Genomic DNA, 24,594 nt, shown 5'->3' with positions numbered 1-24,594 from the left:
GTAACTCAGATCACAGGTAAGGAAAGAGGTTCAGAGAGGCAAGTCTGCTGGCCCAGGTCACACAGCCAGCAAGGGGCCCGCTCAGGATCTAAACCGGGTCTGTGTGCCCCCAAGCCTGAGCCTCTCACAGCAGGATGTCACAGGGCCACCTCCCTGGTCAGCATTTGTCCTGGCAGAGGCCGAGGGGGTGGGGGGCTGTCCCCAGGCCCTGCTGTCACGCTCCCCAGCCCAGCCCCACCACCTGCATTGTTGCTCCCCTCTCCAGCTACTCATCGGGCCTCGCAGACCACCTTGATTCCTGCAGGTCGACTGGCTGCCTCCTTTCCTCCTGATGGTACCTTCCTGGCCTGTGCCTTCCCATCACCTCCTCTGCCTCCAGAGGGGATTGGCATCGGGGTTGGGCAGTGGCAGAAATCAGGCAGAAGATCCTCAGAGGCACCAGCTTCCCTCCCGTGGCCTGGACCGCCTCTGTGTGGAGGCCCCAGGCCCACCCCAGGGGCGCATGCCCAGTCAGCCCTTCCCTTGTTTACGGACAGCAGGAACAGTGGGTTTCAGGGCAGAGTCAACATCCCCACGGACTGAGAGTACAAGGGGTCCTGGTGGGTGGAGTCAGGACAGACACCATCTCATTCTGCCCCCAGGGTCAGGTCTGAGACCCAGCAGGAAGTGGACGCCAGGACCTGGCCCGACCTCACGGGCAGGTCAACCACGAGGGCAGACAGGGGGTGAGGAGCACTCAGGCTGGGGCACCAGGGGCGGAGCCCTGGCCAGCCCTGGCTCCTCTGTGGCCACCCCACCCCCGGCAGGAAAAGGTAGAGTTAATCCTGTTGGAAAAGGAAGTGCAGAGAGTCCGTTTGTGCATCCCACAAACAGGGAGCGAGCGAATGGGCTGCATCCCTCCCGCCTCGGGACCAGCCTCTCTCCAGCAACGTCTGCCTTCCTTCCCTTCCCTGCTGCTGGAGTCCCCTCAGCGCACAAACATGCCAGCAGAGCTTTAAAACCAAACCTAAAAGCCTCCCATCTCTCTATGCCATTCACTACAAGTCTGGGGGAAGGAGCAGTGACCGCATGTCCCCACTTCCTGGTCCCCAACGCCAGTCCCCTGGGGGCATCATGCCTATCCCTTTTCCCTGGGCCTGCTCTGGCCACACCCATCAGTGGCCTCAAATGTCCAGTGGTCAAATCTCCGTCCTCGCCTTGCCCAGGCTGACCCAGCCAACACCATCCTTCCTCCCTCCAGGCTTCGGACACACCTCCTGGCTTCCCTCTTCCTTCCCTGGGCTCTCTCCTAATGAACCTACAGATCTCAGAGGCTGGGGCCTCCCTCCCTGTAAGCTCATCCACCACCACGGCCTCCGGCGCCAGCCATAATAAGCTCAGGGCTTCCAGACCTCACTTAGGGCGGACTGCACCCACCTGTATCCAACTACCCACCTCTCTCTCCAACTGCCAATCTGACCTGGCCACTTGTGGGTCTAAAAGCCATCTCAAACAGGCCTGGAACAGAGAAATCTTTATCTCCCCCTCCCCTATCTCCACACCAGTGGCCCCTGACTTAGTGCCGCTGGGCAAGGCTCTCTCCCTCTGAGGTCTCACGTTTGTCCAGTTGTATAAGGGATCCCGTACAGGACTTCCCAGCCATTCATCCATCCATGGAAAAATAGGGGCAACTATTCACAGATTCCCACTACCTGCCCGGGGAGATTCCAAAGTCAGCTGCACTGCCGTGGGGCCCCGGTCTCCGCAGCTGGTAAAATCTCCTATGACTCTCACGACTGACAGAATCTGAGCACCTCCTGCCCCCAGCTTCCTGGTTCTAATAGTCCTTGGTCCTGCCTTCAGTTTCCCTTGTCTTCCACATTATCTTGGACTCCTGTTTATCTCAACAGCCTTGTGAGGATGAATTTCTGATTATCCCCATTTTACAGCAGAGAAAACTGAGGCTGGGGTGGAGGTGCACGACTGGCCCATGGTCAGCTCAAAAGTGGAGTCAAGGAACCGGACTCCACTTGGTATTCCTAAACCCAAACAGGCTGGCGCCTCACAGCTGGAGCCCAAGTCCACCCTCACCGGAAGAAGCCGACCCAGTGCACACAGCCAAGGGTTGCGGTCTGTTTCCTTTCTCCCACCACCCACTGCCCCCACCTCTGAGGCTCCCCCCAGGCCTCCCCACACCTTTGCAGTCGGCCTTCCCCCAGCATGTCATGGGGTCACCTGGGAAAATCTGGCTCTGGACTTGGGGTGACCCAGGCTGGACTTCTGGCTCTGCTTATGCCCCAGCTTAGTAGACAAGCACCTTAAACTTGCTGAGTCTGTGTCCTGAGCTATAAAAGGTGGGTGATGGCACCTGCCCTTGGGGTTACAAGGAGCATGAATGAAGGCCCTTGGCAGGTGCTGGGCTCAAAGCCCCAGAGCTGAGGCCTAGGGTTGGGGTCCGAGTTACATATCCGAGGCCAAATCTGAGACTAGGCCTCCATGGGGGCAGCCCGTCTGGGCAGACCCATTGCGGGGCCTGCCTCCCTGCAGCCGGCTCGGCCCTCACAAACGAACAATAACAGGAAGCCATCCTGGTGGGGGGAGGTGGCGGGGGGACATGGGCTGGGGCCAGTTGGAAAACCTGCAGGGGCGGCGGCCAGGCCTCCCTCGCCGCTGGGTGGGGCTCCCCTCCAGAGGCTGTCGGCCGAGCTCCTCAGCACTCCACGGCACGTTTAGCCCCAACCAGACAGCCAGACGGAACAGACACGCTCTGAGCCCACAGACACGGTGAGTGAGGGGCCTCGGCCTCCCCTCTGTAGGATGGTCATCATCGACTCCCCCAGGAAGAGCCGCTCCTGAGGTGGCCTGTGTCTCCTGGTCAGAGCAGGGTGGGGAAGGGGTGTCGGGTGGTGGTGCGGTGGGTACAAACGGATGTTCTCGGGGAGGGGGAAGCTTGGCTCTCCCACGGGTAGACTCCCAGACTCGAGGGCCCACAGGCATCCGTGGATGCCGAGCTCCGATGCTCAGAGGACAGGATTCCACCTGAGTCTCCCAGCACACCAGGGGTGGCAGACTGGAACCCAGGCAGTGCCCCTACTCCCATGAGAGAGGACTTATCCAGGCTGACATCATCCCCTCTCCCGAAGGCTCTATGCTGGGAGTGGGTGCTGCTGCTGCTGCTAAGTTGCGTCAGTCGTGTCCGACTCTGTGTGACCCCATAGACAGCAGCCCAACAGGCTCCTCTGTCCCTGGGATTCTCCAGGCAAGAGTACTGGAGCGGGTTGCCATTGTCTTCTCCGGGGAGTGGGTGAGGAGCCCTGAAAGGGGAGCTCAGCCCCTCGGCCCCCTCCCTGCCAGCCCCTGCCCCCATTTTCAGTACAGGCACACTGAGGCTTGGCTCTGGGTACTCGAGGCCCTGCCTGTGGAATCCTCTCTCCTCCCTCCCCAGACCGCGGGAGCTGTGGATTCTCCCCCAAACACCCAGGTACCCATAGATCGGTTTCCAAGAGACCTGGAAGCCCTCATATTTTAGAGAAGTTCTCCCAAAAGACTTGAAGGCAGGCAGTCTAGGGTGAGAGCCTGGCCTGGAGACCGTCTTCCTGTGTACAAGTCCCAGCTCGACCATCCGCTTCTGTGATTTTCGTTAAGTTACTCAGCGTCTCCCAAACTCAGTTTGCGTGTCAGAACAATGGAGACGGTGGTTCTTTCGTGAGAATCCATTGTGAGAGCTGGTGATGAGGGCCACAGAAGGCTCTGAGGCACTGGAGCCCGTTACTGTATATCACACCAGCAAGCTGATGAGTTAGACACAGCCCTTCTCCATTTCTCAGTCAAGGCAACTGAGATGTGAAGTGAGATCCCGTGCCCCAAAGCCCAGGTTCTTCCCAGAACCACACAGCTTCTCACATGCCAGCCTCCTCATCTGTAAACCCGAAGAAAGGGTCTTTTCATGAGTCAAGGGAGGTGATGTATACACTGGCACTGGGAATGGATCGTAGGAAAGGAGCTTTGAGAAATCACAGCTGAATTTACCTGCCACCTGGAACTGACCGTGGCTGGAATGTCATGAAGGTTATGACCCCTGGGGTTGGTCAGTCCCCAGCAGGTGAGGGATGCGTCAGCTCGTCTTCCAACGGGCACTCTGGGCAGCGACTCTGCGCCAAGCACTGTGTCTGGTCCCCACCCCCCAACCCGTGGATGTTTCTGCCATGGGTGGGGGACAGATAGGATCCTAACAGGAGATGAGGGGCATTCCAGGGGAGGCAGGGAGCCTGGGCAGCTTGATGGACCTGGAGAAGCCAATGTGGCCAGAAGGTTGTAAGAGCAGGGAGTGGTGGGAGGGCAAATGATGCTGAGGTCCAGGGCTAAGTACCAGGACTGAAAGCCCTGGTTCATCTTCAGGCAGTGGGGAGCAGTGGGACCCTCCCGACTGACCTCAGTCCAGCCACGTGTGAGCCCCAGCCTGGAGGGCAGCAGGAGATCAAGGGGACCATGAGCTGCTGTGCCCCCAGGCAGCCCCGCTAATTCTGGCTTACCATGGTGAGGGGGTAGGCGAGGCACCCACTGGCCTGGCAGGGGTTAAGCTGCCCGCCCCACAGTCTGGACCTGAGCGATTGTGCTGCTGAACAAGGGCCGGACATGGGGGCAGGAAGCCGGAGGGGCCATGCTTTTCTTCTCCCAAAGCCGGATGACTCACAGCTCTGCTGCCACCCCGAGGATACACAATGGACACAATGGCCACTAGCTCGGGGAAAAAAACCTCTGAGCCCCCTTGCCCATGGGATCCATCCCTGCTACGTCCATCACCTCTCTGCACCTTCTTGGCATCTGTGAAGCTACGAAAAGAATTCCCAGTTGAAAGACAGAACCACAGAGGCTGAGAGAAACTGAGCAGCCAGTCCAAGGTCACACGATTACTATGAAGTGAAAGCAGGATATGAACAAGGCCAGCCCCTTCTGACCCCACTGCCCTGCCACACTCCATAGGGAAGCCTGGAGGGGGAGAAGCCGGGCGTGGGGATTGAAGTGGACAGTTCAAACCACAGAATCAGGCACCAGACTGAACCAGGAACCCAGCGATCCTGGAGGAGGAATGTTCTAGGAGACAACAGCTGCCCTGAGTAACCGGCTTCTTGCTGAGAGATACTGGCAAGCCCGTCCTAATGCAGCTCCAAGCTGATGTTGGGTGCAGAAATCACAGAGTTCCTGGAGGAAGAGCAGGAGCCCCAGAAGGTGCTGGAAGGTCTCGGGTGTGCTCTCTGAGCTTCAGTCTTCTCGTTTCTCTAGGGCAGCGAATGGACTGCATGGTCCCTAAACTCACATGAGGACCACTAGACCGTGCGCCACAGCATAAAGGTCGGATTCTGGCAGGTGCAGACACTGGGAGGAGGGGACAGTAGGGCCCATGGAGCTGGGCCAGGAAGGCGGTGAATGAGATTTCCTTGCACAGGCAAACAGAAAGGAGCAGGAGATGAGCCCAGGGCAGAACCAGGAAATGAGGTCACACCCACAGCTGCCAGGCCAGGCTGAGTGGATAAGGTGAGAGTTGGGACACCACACACTTACTAAGCACCTCCTGTGTGCTGAGCTCGGCACCCACGATCTCATCACCTCTCCATTAGAGATGAGGAAGTTAGAGTTCAGAGAAGGCAAGGAATGGACCTAAGGCTACAGAGCCCATGAGTGAAGAGGCAAGTGGGTAATACTTGTTGCCCCCACTGACTGCCTCAGAGCCCCAGGCAAAGTCAGAAATCCCAGAGGCTGGAAAAGGCTATCCCAAGGGTGGGTTTTCACTCCTTGAAGCTGCCCCTTTAGGATATATTGGGGTAACCCAGAGACCCTGGCATACATTTGTTTCAAATCACAAACAAGTTGTGATGAATTGGTAGTCTCTAGCTCAAAGATTCAGAGAAGGCAATGGCACCCTGCTCCAGTACTCTTGCCTGGAAAATCCCATGGACAGAGGAGCCTAGTAGGCTGCAGTCCATGGGGTCGCTAGGGGTCGGACACGACTGAGCAACTTCACTTTCACTTTCATTTATTGCAGAAGGAAATGGCAACCCACTCCTGTGTTCTTGCCTGGAGAATCCCAGGGATGAGGGAGCCTGGTGGGCTCCCATCTATGGGGTCGCACAGTCGGACACGACTGAAGCGACTTAGCAGCAGCAGCAGCAGCAGTTCAAAGATTGTACTGAGGATTCAGGAGCTGAGTTCGAATTCAGTAGGAACGAACATTGTGATTTATCAGTGACGTCTGCCATGAGTATGAAAAAGGCTGAGTGTCAACTCAGGACTTCTGTTTTGTCAGTCCGGCCTTCAGAGCTGCCCTGCACATGGGTGTATGTTCATCAGTGAACATAAGAAGGATAATCTGATTGTCCTCAAAGGGTTGTGTGTCTGACAAAGCGATGGGCTATGAGAGATGCTATTTGGGGACAGGGAGGAGCTTCTCTGAGTTGTTTCAACTATTGTGCCTGCTCTGAGCACCCAAGGTGGTATCTGCAGATGTGCAGATTTGTTTGAAATTCTGTGAGTGAGGAGGGAAGGAGTGACAAGATCAGAGCAGGAGACCAAGGCGGGCTCACAGTCAGTGGCGGGGACACTGGCTCCTCAAGGTCCTCTGGGCCTCGAGTTCACACAGCTGGATACGGGGATCACTGGCCCAGGACCTGCCTGGTCAGAGACACTCAGGAGTCCGTCAGAAGGTGTCGTAGAGGATACGGACTAGGGCTTGAAGAGAAGCAGAGCATTCACCCCGGGGCCACAGCAAGGAAAGGCATTCCGGGCAGAGGGAACAGCCTGGGCAAAAAGCCTGTTAAACAGAGGAAGAGCACTGTGTACTGCAGAAACACCCAGTTCTCCTCCTGGCTGGGAGGGGCAGGGCGGGGAAGGAGAGGAGAGCCAGAGGGTGCACAGCGATGCTCAGGAGCAGGGCCTCTGCCTGTGGGGGTGGGGAGCCAGGGAGGAGCTCTGAGGGGAGTCAAGACATGCGGGCTGTTGGCAGAATCCCAAGGGGAGGGGATCAGGACTGGGACCCTCAGGAGCAGGTCATGGGGCCGAACAGAGCCCCAGTTCAGGATAAAGCCCCAAGGGGCCAGCTCACAGCTGCCCAGCCCCACCCCCAACACTTGCTATCCCTGTGGCTCCCAGGGCCTCACCCTTCTCCCAGTGTCGGTGACCGCCAAGGCCCAGCCGTAAACACTGGGGCTCAAGAAGACAATTTGGGAATCCCTGAATGAGTTTGGGGATCACTGGCTCCAAACTCTGCCCTAGACTGAGGCTTGAGGTGGTGAGAGGGCGGTGGCGAGGGTGGTCCAGGGCCACACAGGGAGCAGGGGCTCCAGCGCCCCACCCTGCAGGCACGCCTCCTGCAGGCTCTGGGCCTCTCCTCCCACCTCCCAGCCCCTCACCCTTGACCCAGGGTCCCTGGGAAGGAGTCCAGAGCCTTCAGGAGGCTGGGCTGGGGTGGAGTGTCCAGTGAACCCTCCGAGGCTTTGCCTGGGGCTGGGCTCTGCCGCCAGGTCTTGTCCCAGCTCATAGCAGGTGTGAGAACAGGAGAGGGGCCAGCTCCGCAGAGAGAAGACTCTTCAGGGGACACAGGTGTGTGCTTGCATAGGCAGCACGTGTCTGTGTCCGTGTGGCCTGAGGATGTCATGTGTGTTATTCCTGACCTGGAGTCTTTCTCTAGCCCACACCCAGGGGCCCTGTGGTCTGCTCAATAACCCCCTAAACCCAGACCCAACCTCTGAAACCTAAAGCTTGAACAGGTCAGGGCAGAACTAGCCCAGGCCTTTGCCAGGCTGTCTGCTGAGCAGCTCCCAGGTGGTCCAGGCTTCCTAGGGTCCATTCAGCTACATAAAGCACAGCCTCTGCCTGCCCCATCTCCTCCTATACCCCCCCTTGTAAAGAGCAAAGAGCTGAGCAGACCTCACAGCCCCTTCAAGGCCAAACCCTAGTGACAGATAGAGGCCACAAAGACAAAGGGACCAAAAGGAGTTGTGCCTGCTGTCCCACAGCGGGTCAGAGAGAGGCAGGGTCACTAACAGGCTGAGACCCTCTGAGGAATCAGGGGCCCCAGCCCCGGCCTCTCGCAGCTTCCTCTCCTCCATCACCCTACACACCACAACCTGAAACTGTGTTTATCAAATGGACAGTGTCTCCACACGGTGTGGCCTGTGTTTGCTGGCCACGTGTAGGTCAGTGCCTGGCATGTAGCAGATGCTTGACAAACGTTTGCTGCATGACTGTATAACCCCGGGGCTCTAAAGAGGGCTTCAGAGAGGTGGTGACATGTGACCCAAATCCAGGCAGAGGCAAGAGAACATCAAGGGCAAAGGCTGGAGACTGTGACTGAGCCTGAGGGGCGTCACCGTCCTCCAGGCTGGGGCTACTCTTGGAGGCTCGCCAAGCACCCTCGAGGCCCAGACAGGGAATTGCAGAGGAGCAGAGGCACACAGCCACCCCCAGAGCCCCACCTCCACCATCTCAGCTCAGCCTTCAGAGCCACACCTCTGTCCTCAGGCCTAGGCATCCGGTTCTGAGCTCAGTGATCCCACAAACTGTGAACACAGACCCAGACCCGGGAATTCTCCAAGGCCGTGACCTCCCATCCGAGCATGCCCAAGCCCAGCCAGCCCCTACATGCTCCAGGTTTCCCCTACCCTTTCTCCTGGGCTCCATATACCCACTCCAAGGGGACACCCTGGACCTTCCCAGACTGACCGAGGGCACAGGGGACCTGCCTTTGCCCATCAGTCCATTGGAAGCTGCCCCTAAAGCCTCTGTCACAGCCAGGGATGGAGCATCATCACAGATCCTGGATTAACAGGGACAGAGGCCGGAACCTGGCCCCTGGGTGCCCGCCAGGCACCTCTGAGTATCCGAGCAAATCCCCCATCCCCAAGGCTGTCGTCAGGCAAGCTCCTGGGCTGCTTGGTGGGCATTTCTCAGCACAGACATCACTTCCAAACCCCTCAGTCCCTCTGCATTTCTGTGGTACCCACACCCAGCCAGCAGCAGCTTGATCTCTCTGAAAACTTGTGAGAAACACCAAGAGACATGCCTTCTGCTTTCAGGAAAGGAAAGGGCTAAAATAAGCCTGACCCCCGCCGTGCGCTGACCGCACCTCCAGAGGTACAGCCCAGGGCAATTCCGTTTCCAGCTGTGGGTCCAACAAATCCTGCCGGCTGACTTCCTCTCCAACTGTAGGATGAGGAGGAATGATTTCTTGACAAACCGTTCCCCTTAGGTAAATTTCTAACCAAAGAGGCAAAAGACAGAAATACAGGGGGCTTTTCAGAGAAGCCCAGGATTTAGAAAAAAAGGCAGATCTGCATGAGGGCTCCAGATGTACGACTTACAAGTTGTAATCTGAGCCTCACTTTCTTCCTCTGTGAAGTGGGGGTGATAATTCCTACAAGCTGGGGATAGTGTGAAGACCATGGGATAGAATCTATGAAAGCCAGCATGGAGAGCAGCTTCTTATTATTATTACCACTATGATGATGATGATTATTACATGGTAGAGACAGTGCCATGAGGGAAAAACACTACTTGGGTGAAAGGCAGCCTAAGTTCAAATCTTGGCTCCACCGCTTGCTGCTGTGTGACGCAGGAAGACTCCTTCTACCTCTCTGAGCCTCATCTGCAAAACAGGATTACTGACAACTATCTCACAATTTGCAAGGTTTAAGTAAGACAAAGTTTCAGTATGCCACTGAGGAGGCATTCAGAAATGATGCCCCGGCAAAGAGGGCAGACCTGGGCAAGCACACCAGGGTCCAGCAGGGGAGAGAGATGGGGCTGGGGCACGAGGTCCTCCTCTCCCAAAGGCCCCACCTCCAGAGTCCTGGCCCCTCACTCACTGCTCAGAGAGCTGAGCATGCAGAGCCCAGCAAGGGACACCCTAATGACATGAAGTGACTCTACAGGAGCAAGCACCAGTCCTGGGTGCCAAGGGATTTCTCTCCAGGGCTCACAGCAGAGAGAGATTCCTCTTCTAGACACACATAGGATCCAAGGGGCTTTTCTGCACCTTCAGAGAACATTCCAGGGTTGGGGGTCAGCCAAAGCCACCGAGAGGATGATGTCTCCCGTGAGCCACGTGGCCATAGCCTGTGACTAGCAGCCTCTGCTGTACTGAAGGCCAGTGTGGTTATTTGTTTGTTTGGCTGTTGCCTGCTGTCAGCCCCAGGACCACTATGCTATCCAAGAGGCCGCAACAAAGAGAAAGCTGCATCCTCTTCACTGTATCAGATGGAGTCCCAGCTGGAAACATCAGTTACCCATGGCATTCCAAAGAAGAGATTTTATGAAGGAAACATAGAGCTGTGAGCTTAATCATGGGAACAAATGGGATGCTGAGGCCTGTAGAGACAAGAAGCAGGCCATCCCAGGACCAGGGGGACTAAGAAGAGGGGAGGGTGTTTCCAGAACCCAGTGAGGGCCTGACGGGAGTAACAGAGGCCAGCAGGATGGAGAGATGCAGCCACAGGAGGAAACAGGAACCAGAGCAGAGAGCAGTGGGGAAGAAGCTCCTGACTTCTCTCCCCCTGTCCTCAAGACGCCCGCTGCAGACCCTACTGGCCAAATATCTGAAGCTCAAGCCAGAAGGCCCAGGGTCAGTCCCCTTGCCACAGAGCAGAGGTCAGGGGAGGGGCAGGGGCAGTGGATCCAGCAGGGTGGGAACCTGCAAAGCCCCCAGCCAAGTGGCTGAGTAATAAGGAATGAGGGTGGTAAGCTGACTACTCAGTGGAGCAGAACAGAGTGTCAGCAAGGATTCATGTATGCTTAGCTTCATTCTTACCTACTGTTTTGGCCATGGATTTTTTTTAATTCAGGCTGAAAACAACCCTGAGAGGCAGACACTAGTGTTCCCATTGTACAGATAATGAGACTGAGGCTCAGAAAGGTGAAGTGTCATGTGCATGGTCACACGGTGACAAAGCGGCGAAACTGACGTTCTCTGAACCATAGAGCCTGCAGTCCCAACCATCACCCTGCTCCGCATCACCCCACAGGAGAGAGGGCCATGTGCCACGCGTGACTGGGCCTTGGGGAGCAGGGAGGATGGACACAGGGCAGGTGGAAAGCTCTTCTCCAGGAAGGGAAGGAAGCTGTGATTTGAGCCCAGCAGTGGGAACTGGTCCCCAGCCCTGGGACCAACCCCAGGTGATGATGTAGTGGAAGATACCCACGGATGCAGGAGGTGCAGGGTGGATACCGGAGATGGTTCCCCAGAGAAGTCTGTTTGGGCTCAATTCCGGATGACAAGCTCACCAGACAGAGATAAGAGGGAACACCTGTGGGGCTGTCCTGGGCCACTTCTCCTCCCTGGTCTCCTTCACATTCCAGCCTCCCAGTCTGAGCACCAGCCACAAGACACGACTGTCTGTAGCTGCTCCAGCCCCGATTTCTCTCCCACTCCAGATCAGGTCTCTGGCAGCTCCCGGCCATAGCCACAGAGACGTCTCATAGCAACTCCAACCTGACACAGCCCACACAGACCTTGTGGCACCACCACCCACCCATCTTCCAAATCTCAGCAAAAGCCCTGCCCTGCAACTGCTCAGGCCAAAGACCAGGGAGCCGGCCTCGATTCTGCACTCCTTGGCCTGGGGCCCCGTATCTCTCTCTGTTTCCCTCATCACATCTCCTTTTTTCTCGTTCTGATCTTCCTGCCTTCATCTTCTTAAGGACACTGTGATTGTACTGGGTCTATCCACATAATCCAGCATAACCTCCCTATCTCAAGATCCTTAACTTGACCCTATCTGCTCCAAGTCCTCTGCCATGGAAGGCGACTGGGGAGGGGGGACATGGACATCTTTGAGGAGCCACCATTCAGCCTACCACCCTGACCTGGTCACCTCTTCTGGAGTCCCCACAAATTGCTCATTTCTATCTGACCCAAGGGCCTTCTCTTTTGTTTCTTCAAACAAATGAACCATTTTTTTCTACCTCGGGGCCTTTGCACTTGCTGGTCCTTCTGCCAGGGATTCCCTCCCTTCCCCTGGTATTCCAAGGGCTGACACTCCGATGTTGGCCCGTAGTCTTCTCTTTTGAGAGGCCTTCCCTGGCCTGGGGAGTCTCAACCAGCTGCCCCCTCACCCTCTGCTGTGCCCCCCAGTATAATTCCCTGAGGGCCTCTGATCCGCAGCTGATGCTTTCCCTCATGTCCTTATTTTTCTGGGGTTCCCACGACAATGTGCACTCCCCAAGGACACGTCCTGTCTGTCCTGCTCACTGATGCAACTAACGCCGAGCACACAGCAGAGGCTCCATTCACGTTCGCCCAGGGCTTGGCCTCAGGACTTAGTCCTGCCCAGGGACCTGAGAATTCTTTCTTCCCCTTTCTCAGTTTCACTTCTGTTTGTTTCACTTGTTTATTTTTTAAAAAAACTTTTTATTTTATATTGGAGTATGGCTGGTTAACAATGTTGTGACAGTTTCAAGTGGACAGCAGAGCGACTCAGCCATACACACACATGTATTCATTTTCCCCCAAACTCCCCTCCCATGCAGGCTGCCACATAACATTGAACAGAGTCCCCTGTGCTATACAGTAGGTCCGTGTTGGTAATCCATCGTATTTATTTTTTATTTTATTTTTTTATTTAGGCTGTGCTGGGTCTCTGTTGCTGCCCAGGCTTTTCTCCAGTTGCAGTGCACAGGCTTCTCATTGTGGTGGCTTCCCCTGTTGCTAAACTCGGGCTCTAGGGTGCAGGGCTTCAGTAGTTCTGGTTCCTGGGCTCTATAGTGCAGGCTCAATAGTTGTGGCACATGGGCTTAGTTGCTCCACGGCATGTAGGATCCTCCAAGATCAGGGATTGAACCAGTGTCTCCTGCCTTGGCAGGCTGATTCTTTACCACTGAGCCACCAGGAAAGCCCAGTAATCCATTTTAAACATAGCAGTGTATATACGTCAATCCCAAACTCCCTAACTATCCCTTCCCCCACCCTTTCCTACTTTTTCATTCTTGAGTCACTTCTCACTTGAAGGATGCAGAAAGCAGCAAGACATACAGGTCATTTCCAGGCAAAGAAGGAAATGACCTACCGGGCCTGAACCCCGTGAGGCTGGCCAGGGGTCACAGCTGCACTGCCTCTGGGTTAGGACAGCTTCCTGGCAGGACTCTTAGCTCCTCATGCCTTTGTTCACTGCCTTCCTCCTGCCCGGAGCAGCTGCCCTTTTCACAGCCTACCTCAAAGGACATCGGGTCTCTTTCGGTTCAACCGCCTCATTTAGGACTGAGGAAATGGACCCAAAAGTCTTCCCAGGCACACGGCACTTGCTCTCCAGGCACTGTCCCACCCTAACCCTGCAAGCCCGCTTCCTCCCAGGCCGGCAGCAGGGACCACAGGGATGCTGGGTGCTAAGATCAGCAGGCCCAGGAGCCAGTCTCCAGACACCCTTGGCCCTCACTGAGGACAGCCTGGCGCCACCGTCTCAGAGAAAATGTTACTAGAGTTTAGAAACTTCCTGTGCTGTGCAGAATCCAGCCCCTCCCTCCAGCCAGGGCAGGGGACGGCCAGGGTGGCAGCCTCCCACCCAGCACCCAGTGGGTCCCTCCCTCTCTCCAGATGGGAGCTCTGGTTCTCCCACGCAGCACCCTTCTTCCTCTGAACCTTCCCAGGAGCCTAAGGTCAGTGACACAGGGCCCAGCATGGGTATAGGCTGAGGGGTCAGGGCTGAGAGGGCACAGTGACACCCACCGTGGGGCAGTGAGAAAACCCCCCTTCCTTCTGGAACTCAAGGTGCAGCCAGGCCCTCTCTCTGTGTGACCCCAGATTCCCCATCCAGGGTAATCCCACATCCCAAGGGTTGCCTTCAATGGGATCGTGTGCTTAAAAGGAGCTCGCGCTAGGTTTCATGTTCTTCTGTCTCTGTCCTTAAATTCTTCATAATTTTTGTAAAAAGGACCCCGTGTTTCCACTGTGTTCTGGACTCTACACACTATGAAGCTGGTCCTGTGAGCCCAGCCTCTCAACACTCCCACCCCACCCCACCCCTGCTCTCGTGACAGCTCCTAAGCTGATCACCAACTGTGAGCTCGGGATCTGGTGAGGGCCTGATCCTCTGGGTTAAGACATCTGGCTTTCTTAAGAGCCTTCTGCAGACAGCATCAAAGCAGCGCTGCCACAGGGGTTCTTGTGCTGGCCGGGGGTAATATTTGCTCAGACAAGCCTTTAAATCCCACCCCATAGCAGGTGCTAGGACAAGAGAGGGCAGAAAGAAAAAGCAGGAACTTTGGGGCCAAGCCAATTCAGTTTGAGTTTGACTCTGCAGCTTAGAGTCTGGGTGAGCTGGAAAATGTTACTAAACCTCTCTTTTCCTCAGCTCATCTATTAAGTGAGGGCTATATACATCCACCTCCAGGGTTATTGGGAGGATTAAGTGAGACAACACATATCAAGTTGATCTTTATCACTCTGGTGACATTTTTATTTTTTATGACATTTATTGATAAATGTCAGCTGCTGAGGTCAGACAACTGGGCTCTAGTCTCAGTACCACCATTTCCTCCAGCGTAAACGTCACAGGTCTGTGGCTCAGGTTTCCCACACGTAAAACGAGGATAAGCTGGGCATCCCCTGTACAAGGCTCCGGGAGCTCTCACTCATGCCAGCATCACCCTCTCCTCCAGAAAATCTCTCCTACAGCTCTCCTTTGGGCTCCCCGTCACCCACGCTTGGTTCCCCGCCAGCACATGCGACCTTTAAGAAGGAGTTGTTTCCACGTCCTTCCTCCCCTCTTGGACTGGGAACTCTGTGGGGGGGCAGGAATAGGCTCTGGTTCCGCTGGTCTGAGCAGAGAGTGGAGGACAAAGGGTTAAATAGGTCAGTGCTCCCCGGGAGATGCTCGAGCCCCACATGACCTGATGATGTATCCCCTCTTCCCTCAGACCCAGTCCTCCCTCCTGGGAAGATGCAGGCACTCGTGATGCTGCTGGCCGCAGGGGGCACCTACTACCTGGGCCTGCTGGCAGCAGCTGCAGCGGTCGTCAACCCTGGCCAACCGGACACCCCCGGCTCGCTGTCTGCTCACCGGCGCCAGAAGAGAGACTGGATCTGGAATCAGATGCACATCGACGAAGAGAGAAATGACTCGCTGCCCCATTACGTGGGCAAGGTAAGCCTCAGGCCCTGGAGCAAGAGAGGCCTCGGCGGCAGGCGGCCCACAGCGTTGGTGGTGATGGGAAAGACTCTGATGGGGTCGGGGGGTGGTGGCTGTAGGGTTAGAGATGATGGCTGTGAGGGTGGGGGTCACAGCAGGAGAGATGGTGGAGGTGGTGGAGGTTGTGGAGGTGGCGGTGACTAGGAGAAAGGAGACAAGGAGAAAGTGGAGGCGGTGGTGATTGGGAAGGGGAAGGTGGTGGGGGCGATGACGATGACCGCGGAGGTGATGGTGGCGGTGGAAGTAATGGTGAGCACAGGGTTCATTTTTCTCCCAGACTTTGGTCTGTGGCCTGAATATCACTGGCAGAAGGACCACCCCATGCACAGTTAAGGAGGCCAGGATAGTCTGAGGGTTCAGGGCTTAGGGTGGGACCAGTCAAGGCTGCTTTAAATCTGCCCGTCTGAGGTCTTCAGGACCTGAGCAGACGTCTACAAAATTGTGCTGGCGACAAAGCTCATCATCCAGGCCACAGTTTGCCATCTCTAGTCAAGGCCTTTGAACTTCCTCAAAAACCCCTTTCTCTCAGACTACCCACTCAACCAGATTCTAAGACAGCCATAACAAGGTGCCGGAACCAAGCCTGCCCTCCAGCGCAGTGTCTGTGACTCTAACCCTCACTTCATCCCTTTGCAAACATGCCCACCCTCAGTCACCTTCCCAGGGTCTGGAGCTACACTGAGTGACTAATGAATGATTTTCCTGTGTCAAAGGACTGCTAATGTCAAAACCACTCTATTGAAAGGAAAGGCTCTAGTGGTGGAATTTCACATGTGGCAACAGGGAGGTGGGTTAGGCATTCCAAGAGTTTTCACTGAGGGGAAATACTCCATTCAAGTACGTTAAAATCTCACCGTGTCAGTTTCCTGGAAGCTAAGCAGGGTCAGCTAAAGGGAAACCAGTGCCCTGGTGAGAGGAGGGCTGGTCCCAAGCACAGACTGGGCTCTGGAAGACAATGGGGGGCAAAGACAGATGTGGTCCTCACCCTCAAGCAGCTTGTGATCTAAAGCAGGGGTTGGCCACATGTCAACCAGTGACGTCAGGACACCCCCTCACACCACACTCAAAATGATTTATTACAGACTTAAATATAAGACATGACACCGTAAAACTCCGAGAAGAGAACATAGGCAGAACATTCTCTGACATAAATCACAGCAATGTTTTCTTAGGTCAGTCTCCGAAGGCAAAAGAAATAAAAGCAAAAATAAACAAAAGGGACCTAATCAAACTTACAAGCTTTTGCGCAGCAAAGGAAACCATAAACAAACAAAAGGACAACATATAGACTGGGAGAAAATATCTGCAAAAGATGTGACAGACAGGGGCTTAATTTCCCAAATACATAAAAAGCTCATATAGCGCAATATTAAAAAAAAAAAAGTCAATCAAAAAATAGACAGACGACCTAAGTAGACACTTCTCCAAAGAAGACATACAGATAGCCAACAGGCACATGAAAAGATTCTCTACATTGCTAATTATTCAGTTCAGTTCAGTCGCTCAGTCGTGTCCGACTCTCCGTGACCCCATGAATCACAGCATACCAGGCCTCCCTATCCATCACCAACTCCCGGAGTTCACTGAAACTCATGTCCATCAAGTCGCTGATGCCATCCAGCCATCTCATTCTCTGTCGTCCCTGTCTCTTCCCACCCCCAATCCCTCCCAGCATCAGAGTCTTTTCCAGTGAGGCAACTCGTCGCATGAGGTGGCCAAAGTATTGCAGTTTCAGCTTTAGCATCAGTCCTTCCAATGAACACCCAGGATTGATCTCCTTTAGAATGGACTGATTGGATATTCTTGCAGTCCAAGGGACTCTCAGGAGTCTTCTCCAGCACCACAGTTCAAAAGCATTAATTCTTCAGCAATCAGCTTTCTTCACAGTCCAACTCTCACATCCATACATGACCACAGGAAAAACCACAGTCTTGACTAGACGGACCTTTGTTGGCAAAGTAATGTCTCTGCTTTTTAATATGCTGTCTGCTGCTGCTGCTGCTAAGTCACTTCAGTCGTGTCTGACTCTGTGTGACCCCATAGACGGAAGCCCACCAGGCTCCCCCATCCCTGGGATTCTCCAGGCAAGAACACTGGAGTGGGTTGCCATTTCCTGTCTAGGTTGGTCATAACTTTCCTTCCAAGGAGTGAGCGTCTTTTAATTTCATGGCTGCAATCAGCATCTGCAGTGATTTTGGAGCCCAAAAAAATAAAGTCTGACACTGTTTCCACTGTTTCCCCATCTATTTCCCATGAAGTGATGGGACTAGATGCCATGATCTTAGTTTTCTGAATGTTGAGCTTCAAGCCAACCTTTTCACTCTCCTCTTTCACCTTCATCAAGAGGTTTTTTAGTTCCTCTTCACTTTCTGCCATAAGGGTGGTGTCATCTGCATATCTGACGTTATTGATATTTCTCCCAGCAATCTTGATTCCAGTTTGTGCTAATTATTAGAGAAATACAAATCAAAACTATAATGAGGTGCCACTTCACACCAGTCAGAATAGTCATCAGCAAAAAGTCTGCACACAATAAATGCTGGAGATGGTGTGGGGCAAAGGGAACCTTCTTACACTGTTGCTGGGAATGTAAAATGGTACAACCAGTATGGAGAAGTGCATGGAGATTCCTTGAAAAGCTCAAAACAGAGTTACTGTATGAGCCAACAATCCCAGTTTGGGGCATATATCCAGAAAATACGACAACTCTATTTCAAAAAGATATATCCAACCCAAAGTTCACAGCAGCACTGTTTACAATAGCCAAGACATGGAAGCAACCTAACCGTCCATCAACGGATGGATAAAGATGTGGAGATATGCATATATAGGGGTGTGTGTGTGTAAATATATATATGCCATAAAAAGAATAACACTGCCATTTGCAGCAACATGGATAGACCTAGAGGTTAGCATACTAAGTGAAGTCAGACAGAGAAAGACAAATATCATATGATATCACTTATATGTTAAATCTAAACACATGATATAAATGAACTTAATTACAAAAAAAAAACAGACTTACATAGAAAACAAACTTACAATTACCAAAGGGGAAAGAGGGGAGGAATAAATTAGGAGTTTAGGGTGAGCAGATACAAGCTATCATATATAAAACAGACAAACAACAAAGTCCTACTGTATAGCACAAGGAACTATATTGCGTAGTTGGTAATAACCTATAAAGGAAAAGAATTCGAGAAAGTGTGTGTCTGTGTATATATATTGTGTGTATGTTCGTATATATATCACTCTGCTGTACACTAGAAACTAACACAACACGGTAATCAGCTGTATGTCGATTAAACAAACACTTACACAGACGGGCTGAGAGAACTGCCCCACCACATGGTTTTGAAAGTGAAGTTGTGGTTGCCTTCACCCTACAATGGCAGATTTGAGTAACTGTCCAAAGACCATATGACCCACAGAGTCAAAAATTTTTACTGTCTGGCCCTTCACAGGAACAGTTTGCCCACCCTGGTCTAGAAGGGCAGCATGTGTTGGACATAGAGCCCCACATATGGCAGATGGGGGCTCCCTGTGATTATAGAGAAACAGGCCAGAAAGGATCCTTAAATGGCGGAGGGTTCAGTCTGGCCCTGGTACCAGAAATGCCACAGAAGGTGGCAGTGGGGGCCAGCTGGGGAATCTCCACTCGCAGCTCTGCCCAAGGCCAGCTCCCTGGGCCCAGGCCTCCTCTGGACACAAAGAAATTTGGCTGGGAAATTCAGATCTTTCAGGCTGCCTTCAGAGGGAAGAAGCTTGCCCCAGGGTCACAAAGGGAAACCAGAAGAGCCCCAGGAAAGCACAGGGCTCCTGACTCCCCACACTAGAGGAAAATGTCGTCAGACCACCTACTCCTCCCCAGTGGGATGACTGGGCCATGAATCAGCTTCCAAAGAGAATGGCTGCCCCCAAGGAATACCGCTGAGCTGAGTCAGGGACAGTCAGCAGAAAGCGGGGCTACGAGCAGCCCTGACAGACTCTGAACAGCTCGCCTTCGATTCTTTGCCCAGCAGGAAGAGCGTCAGGCCTGCTAGTCACCTGCCACCAGCATGCACTTGGCACCTGGCATGGGGCAGGGGGCGGGGAGGGAGCCCCATGTAATCCCCACTCTGGGAAGCAGCAAGGCTGCCTGGAAAAGCCAAGGGCAGGGCTCCATGGCTCACCTCCTCACTCCAAAGATGTCATCTGAGAGAAGGAAGTCCCTGTTTATCAAGATCAGAGCCACGGAGCCTTTGTTTACAGAGCTGTTTGCTGGACAATGGGAATGAGACCTGAGCGGCCTTCTGAATCCACAAATATGGGTCAGCATAGCTTTCGGCATTGAGATGTTACTTCCAAATATAGGGATAATTTTTAAAAGGGGAGGGGCCCCCAAAACCTATAACCTCAGTCTGTTTAATCATGAGCAAAACAGACTCCAGTAGGGGGGCATCTGACAAAACACCCGAGCAGCAGTCCTCAGAACTCTTAAGGTCATCAAAAACAAGGAGAGTATCATAGAGAAAAAAAGCTTTTGTTACCAAAGAGGAAAGTGGGGTAGGTGTGGGGGAGATTACTTAGGAGTTTGGGATTAATATCTACACACCAGTATATATAAAACAGGAAAACAACAAACACCTACCGTATAGCATCAGAGAACCATACTCAGCATCTTGTAAAAAACCTACAATGGCTTGAAAATAATCTGAAATAATCTGAAAAAGAATATGTATGCATGTATAACTGAATCACTGTGCTGTACACTTGAAACTAACACAACATTGTAAATTAACTATGCTTCAATTAAAAAAAAAAAAAGAAGAAGAAAACAAGGACAGTCTGAGAATTATCCCAGCCCAGAGGAATTTAAAGAAACATAACAACCATTAACAGATGTAATGTGGTATCCTAGGTGGGATCGTAGAACAGAAAAAGCACACTAGGTAAAAGCTAAGGAAATCTGCACATACTACAGACTTCAGTTAATAACAATATATAAATACTGGTCCATAAATTACAACAAATGTACCATACTAATGTAAGATGTTAACGACAGGGAAACTGGGAGCAGGATGTATGGGAAACCTCTGTACTATCATCTCAGTTTTTCTATAAATCTAGAACTGTTCTAATATCTAAAGGCTACCTAAGAAAAGTTGGAGGGAAGGAAAACAGAAACTTACCTTCACAGGATATCTTTTTTAATGCTATTGATGTGATAATATTGAGAAATCTTACCAAAGTTGTTTGAGTCAGATACAACTGTCAACTGAAAAAAAAAAAAAAGCACAATCTAAAAGTTGAGAGTCCTGTTTTATTTGGTGGACATCCTGAGGACTTCAAGCCTGGGATTTAGGACTCTCACGTCCCTCTAAGGGACATCTGCAAAGAGGCAAGGTGGGGAGCCAGGATACACAGGAGCTTTTACAACAAAGATCAGGTAGTCAGAACTTCAAAAGATTACTGTTAATTAAAGAAAAACAGACATCTCAAAGCACTTAGCCCTTTTCTGTGTATGAGAAGATGCCAAGGTCAGGGTTCACTAAAATCATCCCTTTGATGCACAGCTCAGCTCTCTGGGGTCAGTATCCGGGGCTTTCTCATCCTGAGTCTCCTCGGGTGCACCCTCTGCAGGGAGGCGGGGCAGGGGAGCTATAATGCAATGGCTTGGAGGCTGCAACATGCCTTCTTTGCTAATATGGCAGCCAACATTTTTTCCATTGCCACAATCTTAGAATTCCAATAACATATCCAAGCAGACTCATGCGCCCCCTGCTACCTTCCCCTACCTGGGTCCTAATGCACCCACGCAGCCAGGTTTGGAACGACCATCCTATCCTAACCTTGAGTAACTCACAGGCCCCCACACTGTCCCTCCTCCTTGATCCCGTCTCCTGCCCAGGTCACAGGTAGAGCAAGTACACCACTTTTTGCCTCCAGCCCATCCATTCATCACACGTCCTGGCTGCTGGGTTTTGCAGCCTCCCCACGAACCACCTGCCCCCTGCACACTGTGCTCTAAGATGCTTCACCACCTCTAGCTACAGCCCCACTTCTCCATCTCTCCACCCCGCAAAGGGGAAGAGCCTCATTCCCAGTTCCCCCTTCCTCACCTCTGAGACTCTTTTCTAAAAGCCTTGTCATCCAGCTTCTCAGTCCACCACCCTAATGCTGATCTCCCCAAGGGCTCTGATGACCGCATCATTGCTAAGCCTAAGGATGCTTTCCAGACCTCATGGGACTTGACCATGCCCATCTTCATGCCACCTTTTCTGACCTGAGACCACTCTCTCTCTCCAGTCTTCTGCCAGCCTTTCTGATGTGACCCCTTCACTCAAGGCTCTCATTCCAACTGACCCTTAAATGCTGCCCATCCTCAAAAGCTTAGCCTCTGCAGCTTCAAATCAGGCTCTGAGAGCAAGGACACAGTCTGCACTATCTCTACGCTTCCAGGCTGGCACTTTGTAGGGATTTGATGATTTTTTTTTCTTTTATTGAATTGAACTTTGTTTTTTGAACATCCTAACCATCCATTAGAGAAGCATTCGACATGTATGAAATATCATTTATTTATGCTCCTAAGAATTTCTGTTTCTAAGATTCTATAAATGAAACGTTCAGCAATTCTAACCTTCTAATATCCTTTAACATATGGCTCTAGCATGAGTAACAACTAGCATTTATGACAGCCTGAGCAAATTCCTTTACACACATTATTTGCCAAATCTTATTCCTAAGGACACTAACAACACGTGTTACAAAGGAAAAGGATTCAGTGGTCTCACGAGTATGGGAAATCCTGAGTTAAACAAAGCTTGCTGGAGTTCTTTTCTGCAGGGCTAAATATTGAAAATATCCAAGAGGAGAACATTTCTTTTTTTCCAAGAAGAGAATATTTTATGTATCATTCCAAAACTAAATGGCTGGGGCCCAGTGATGTGCTGATAAACAGTTGACAACTGGCTTTTGAAGGGAAAAGGCCCTGTTTACAGCATTTGCCAATTTCCTTGGTGTAAATACTTTCCCCCTACCTGTTTCAAGCTACCAACTTGAAGGCAGAGTTGGAAAGAGATGTGCATCAACACACCATTAGTCAGTATTTCCACGATTAGACAGTTCAGTTCAGTTGCTCAGTCGTGTCCGACTCTCCGCGACCCCATGAATCACAGCACCCCAGGCCTCCCTGTCCACCACCAACTCCCGGAGTTCACTCAAACTCATGTCCATAGAGTTGGTGATGCCATCAGCCATCTCATTCTCTGTCATCCCCTTCTCCTCCCACCCCCAACCTTTCCCAGCATCAGAGTCTTTTCCAGTGAGTCAACTCATCTCATGAGGTGGCCAAAGTATTGCAGTTTCAGCCTTAGCATTAGATCTGGACAAATGAATGTATTGATCGGGGCAGTCTCAGTGAATTTTAACTGAGAGATGGATCAAACTAAAAAATATCCAGAGCAGTCAAATGTTTCTCATATTTGACAAAAGCAACTGGCACTAAGTCAGTTGCCTTTACTACCAGTAAGATTTCTTTTCTTTACTGTCTGTTTGTCAGACTCCAGGAGTAATCCTAATAAGGCTCCCAGCTTACCTACTTTCCTATAGGCCAGCTGGTCCATGATTAGACAGGATCCACATAAAAACTCAAGAACATAGTGAAATGTAGTAAAATTATTAGGAAGCAATAAATTTTGAGGTCATTACCTTCATTTTTAATACAATTCATTTAATTGTAAGCTTATATAATTGATTTTTCAACAATCCCGTACACTCACGCGGGCACACACACACAGCACCGCCGTCTCCAGCTCATGGCGCCTCTGCTCCTGTAGATTAAATCGAGTGTGAACCGCAAGAACACCAAGTACCAGCTCAGGGGAGAGTCTGCCGGCAAGGTCTTCCGGGTCGACGAGAACACAGGGGACGTGTACGCCTTGGAGAGGCTGGACAGGGAGAAGATCTCCGAGTACCACCTTACTGCCCTCGTGGTGGACAAGGACACCAGGAAGAACCTGGAGTCTCCTTCCAGCTTCACCATCAAAGTCCACGACGTCAACGACAACTGGCCCGTGTTCACCCACCGGGTGTTCAATGCCTCCGTGCCCGAGATGTCGGGGATAGGTATGCGCCTGGTCTGTCCCTCTCCCTCTCCCCTCACACACCCCGACCCAGAGGCGCCTCTCCCGTCAGCAGCTCCACTGCCTGGAGCAGGAGTCAGTGAGCCCAGGCAGCGATGCGCACGCACGTAGCGCCACTGGCTACGACTGGAAAGGAGCTCTGGTCCCTAAACTCTGACCTGGCCCCAGACAGAGCCCTGATCGTCACACACACACACCCCCCCACACACACACACACACATACACCACACACACATACACCACACACCACACCATATTCACACCCCACACACACACCACACACCACACACACACACACCACACACACACACACCACACACACACCACACGCACCCCACACACACCACACACACATACCACACACCCCACACACACACACACCACACGCACCCCACACACACCACACACACACCACACACACACCCCACCCCCCACACACACCACACCCCACACACACACCACACACACCCCACACACATACCACACACACCCCACACCCCACACACATACCACACACCCCACACACACCACACCCCACACACACACACCCCACACACACACACCCCCCACACACACACACCACACCACACACACCACACACACACACACACCACACACACACACCACACCCCACACACACACACACATACACCACACACCACACACACACACCACACACACACCACACCCCACACACATACCACACACCCCACACACACACCCCACCCCCCCCACACACACACCACACCCCACACACACACACCACACACACACACACCACACACACACCACACGCACCCCACACACACCACACACACACCCCACCCCACACACACACCACACCCCACACACATACCACACACCCCACACACACACACACACCACACACACACACCACACGCACCCCACACACACCACACACACACCACACACACACCACACACACACCACACCCCCCACACACACACACACACACCACACACACACCCCACATGCACCCCACACACACCCCCCACCCCCCACACCCCACCCCACACACACACCACACCCCACACACACACCACACCCCACACACATACCACACACCCCACACACACACACACACCACACGCACCCCACACACACACCACACCCCACACACATACCACACACCCCACACACACACACACACCACACTCCACCCCACACACACACCACACACACACCACACCCCACATACACACACCACACACACACATCACACACCACACATACCCCACCCCACACACCACACACACCACACACACACACACCCCACACCCCACACCCCACCCAACACA

General features: G+C 52.8%; 1 protein-coding gene across 1 annotated transcript in view; it reads left to right on the top strand.

Moving 5' to 3' along the window:
• Positions 1 to 2,625: 2,625 nt before the first annotated feature.
• CDH5 (cadherin 5) overlaps positions 2,626 to 24,594 on the top strand; it is a 41,957-nt gene continuing 19,988 nt past the window's right edge. Inside the window, exons 1-3 of the mRNA XM_055412621.2 lie at positions 2,626 to 2,763; positions 14,881 to 15,107; positions 22,970 to 23,258. Coding sequence (XP_055268596.2) covers positions 14,904 to 15,107; positions 22,970 to 23,258 — 493 coding nt within the window. The 5' untranslated portion in view covers positions 2,626 to 2,763; positions 14,881 to 14,903. The remainder of the gene's footprint in view (positions 2,764 to 14,880; positions 15,108 to 22,969; positions 23,259 to 24,594) is intronic.

The sequence above is a fragment of the Moschus berezovskii genome, chromosome 22 (assembly GCF_049115385.1).
Source record: "Moschus berezovskii isolate FMDL1 chromosome 22, NW_MosBer_1.0, whole genome shotgun sequence".
Lineage (NCBI taxonomy): Eukaryota > Metazoa > Chordata > Mammalia > Artiodactyla > Moschidae > Moschus > Moschus berezovskii.
The sequence above is the reverse complement of the archived record's forward strand: the minus strand, read 5'-3'. Positions and strand labels throughout refer to the sequence as shown.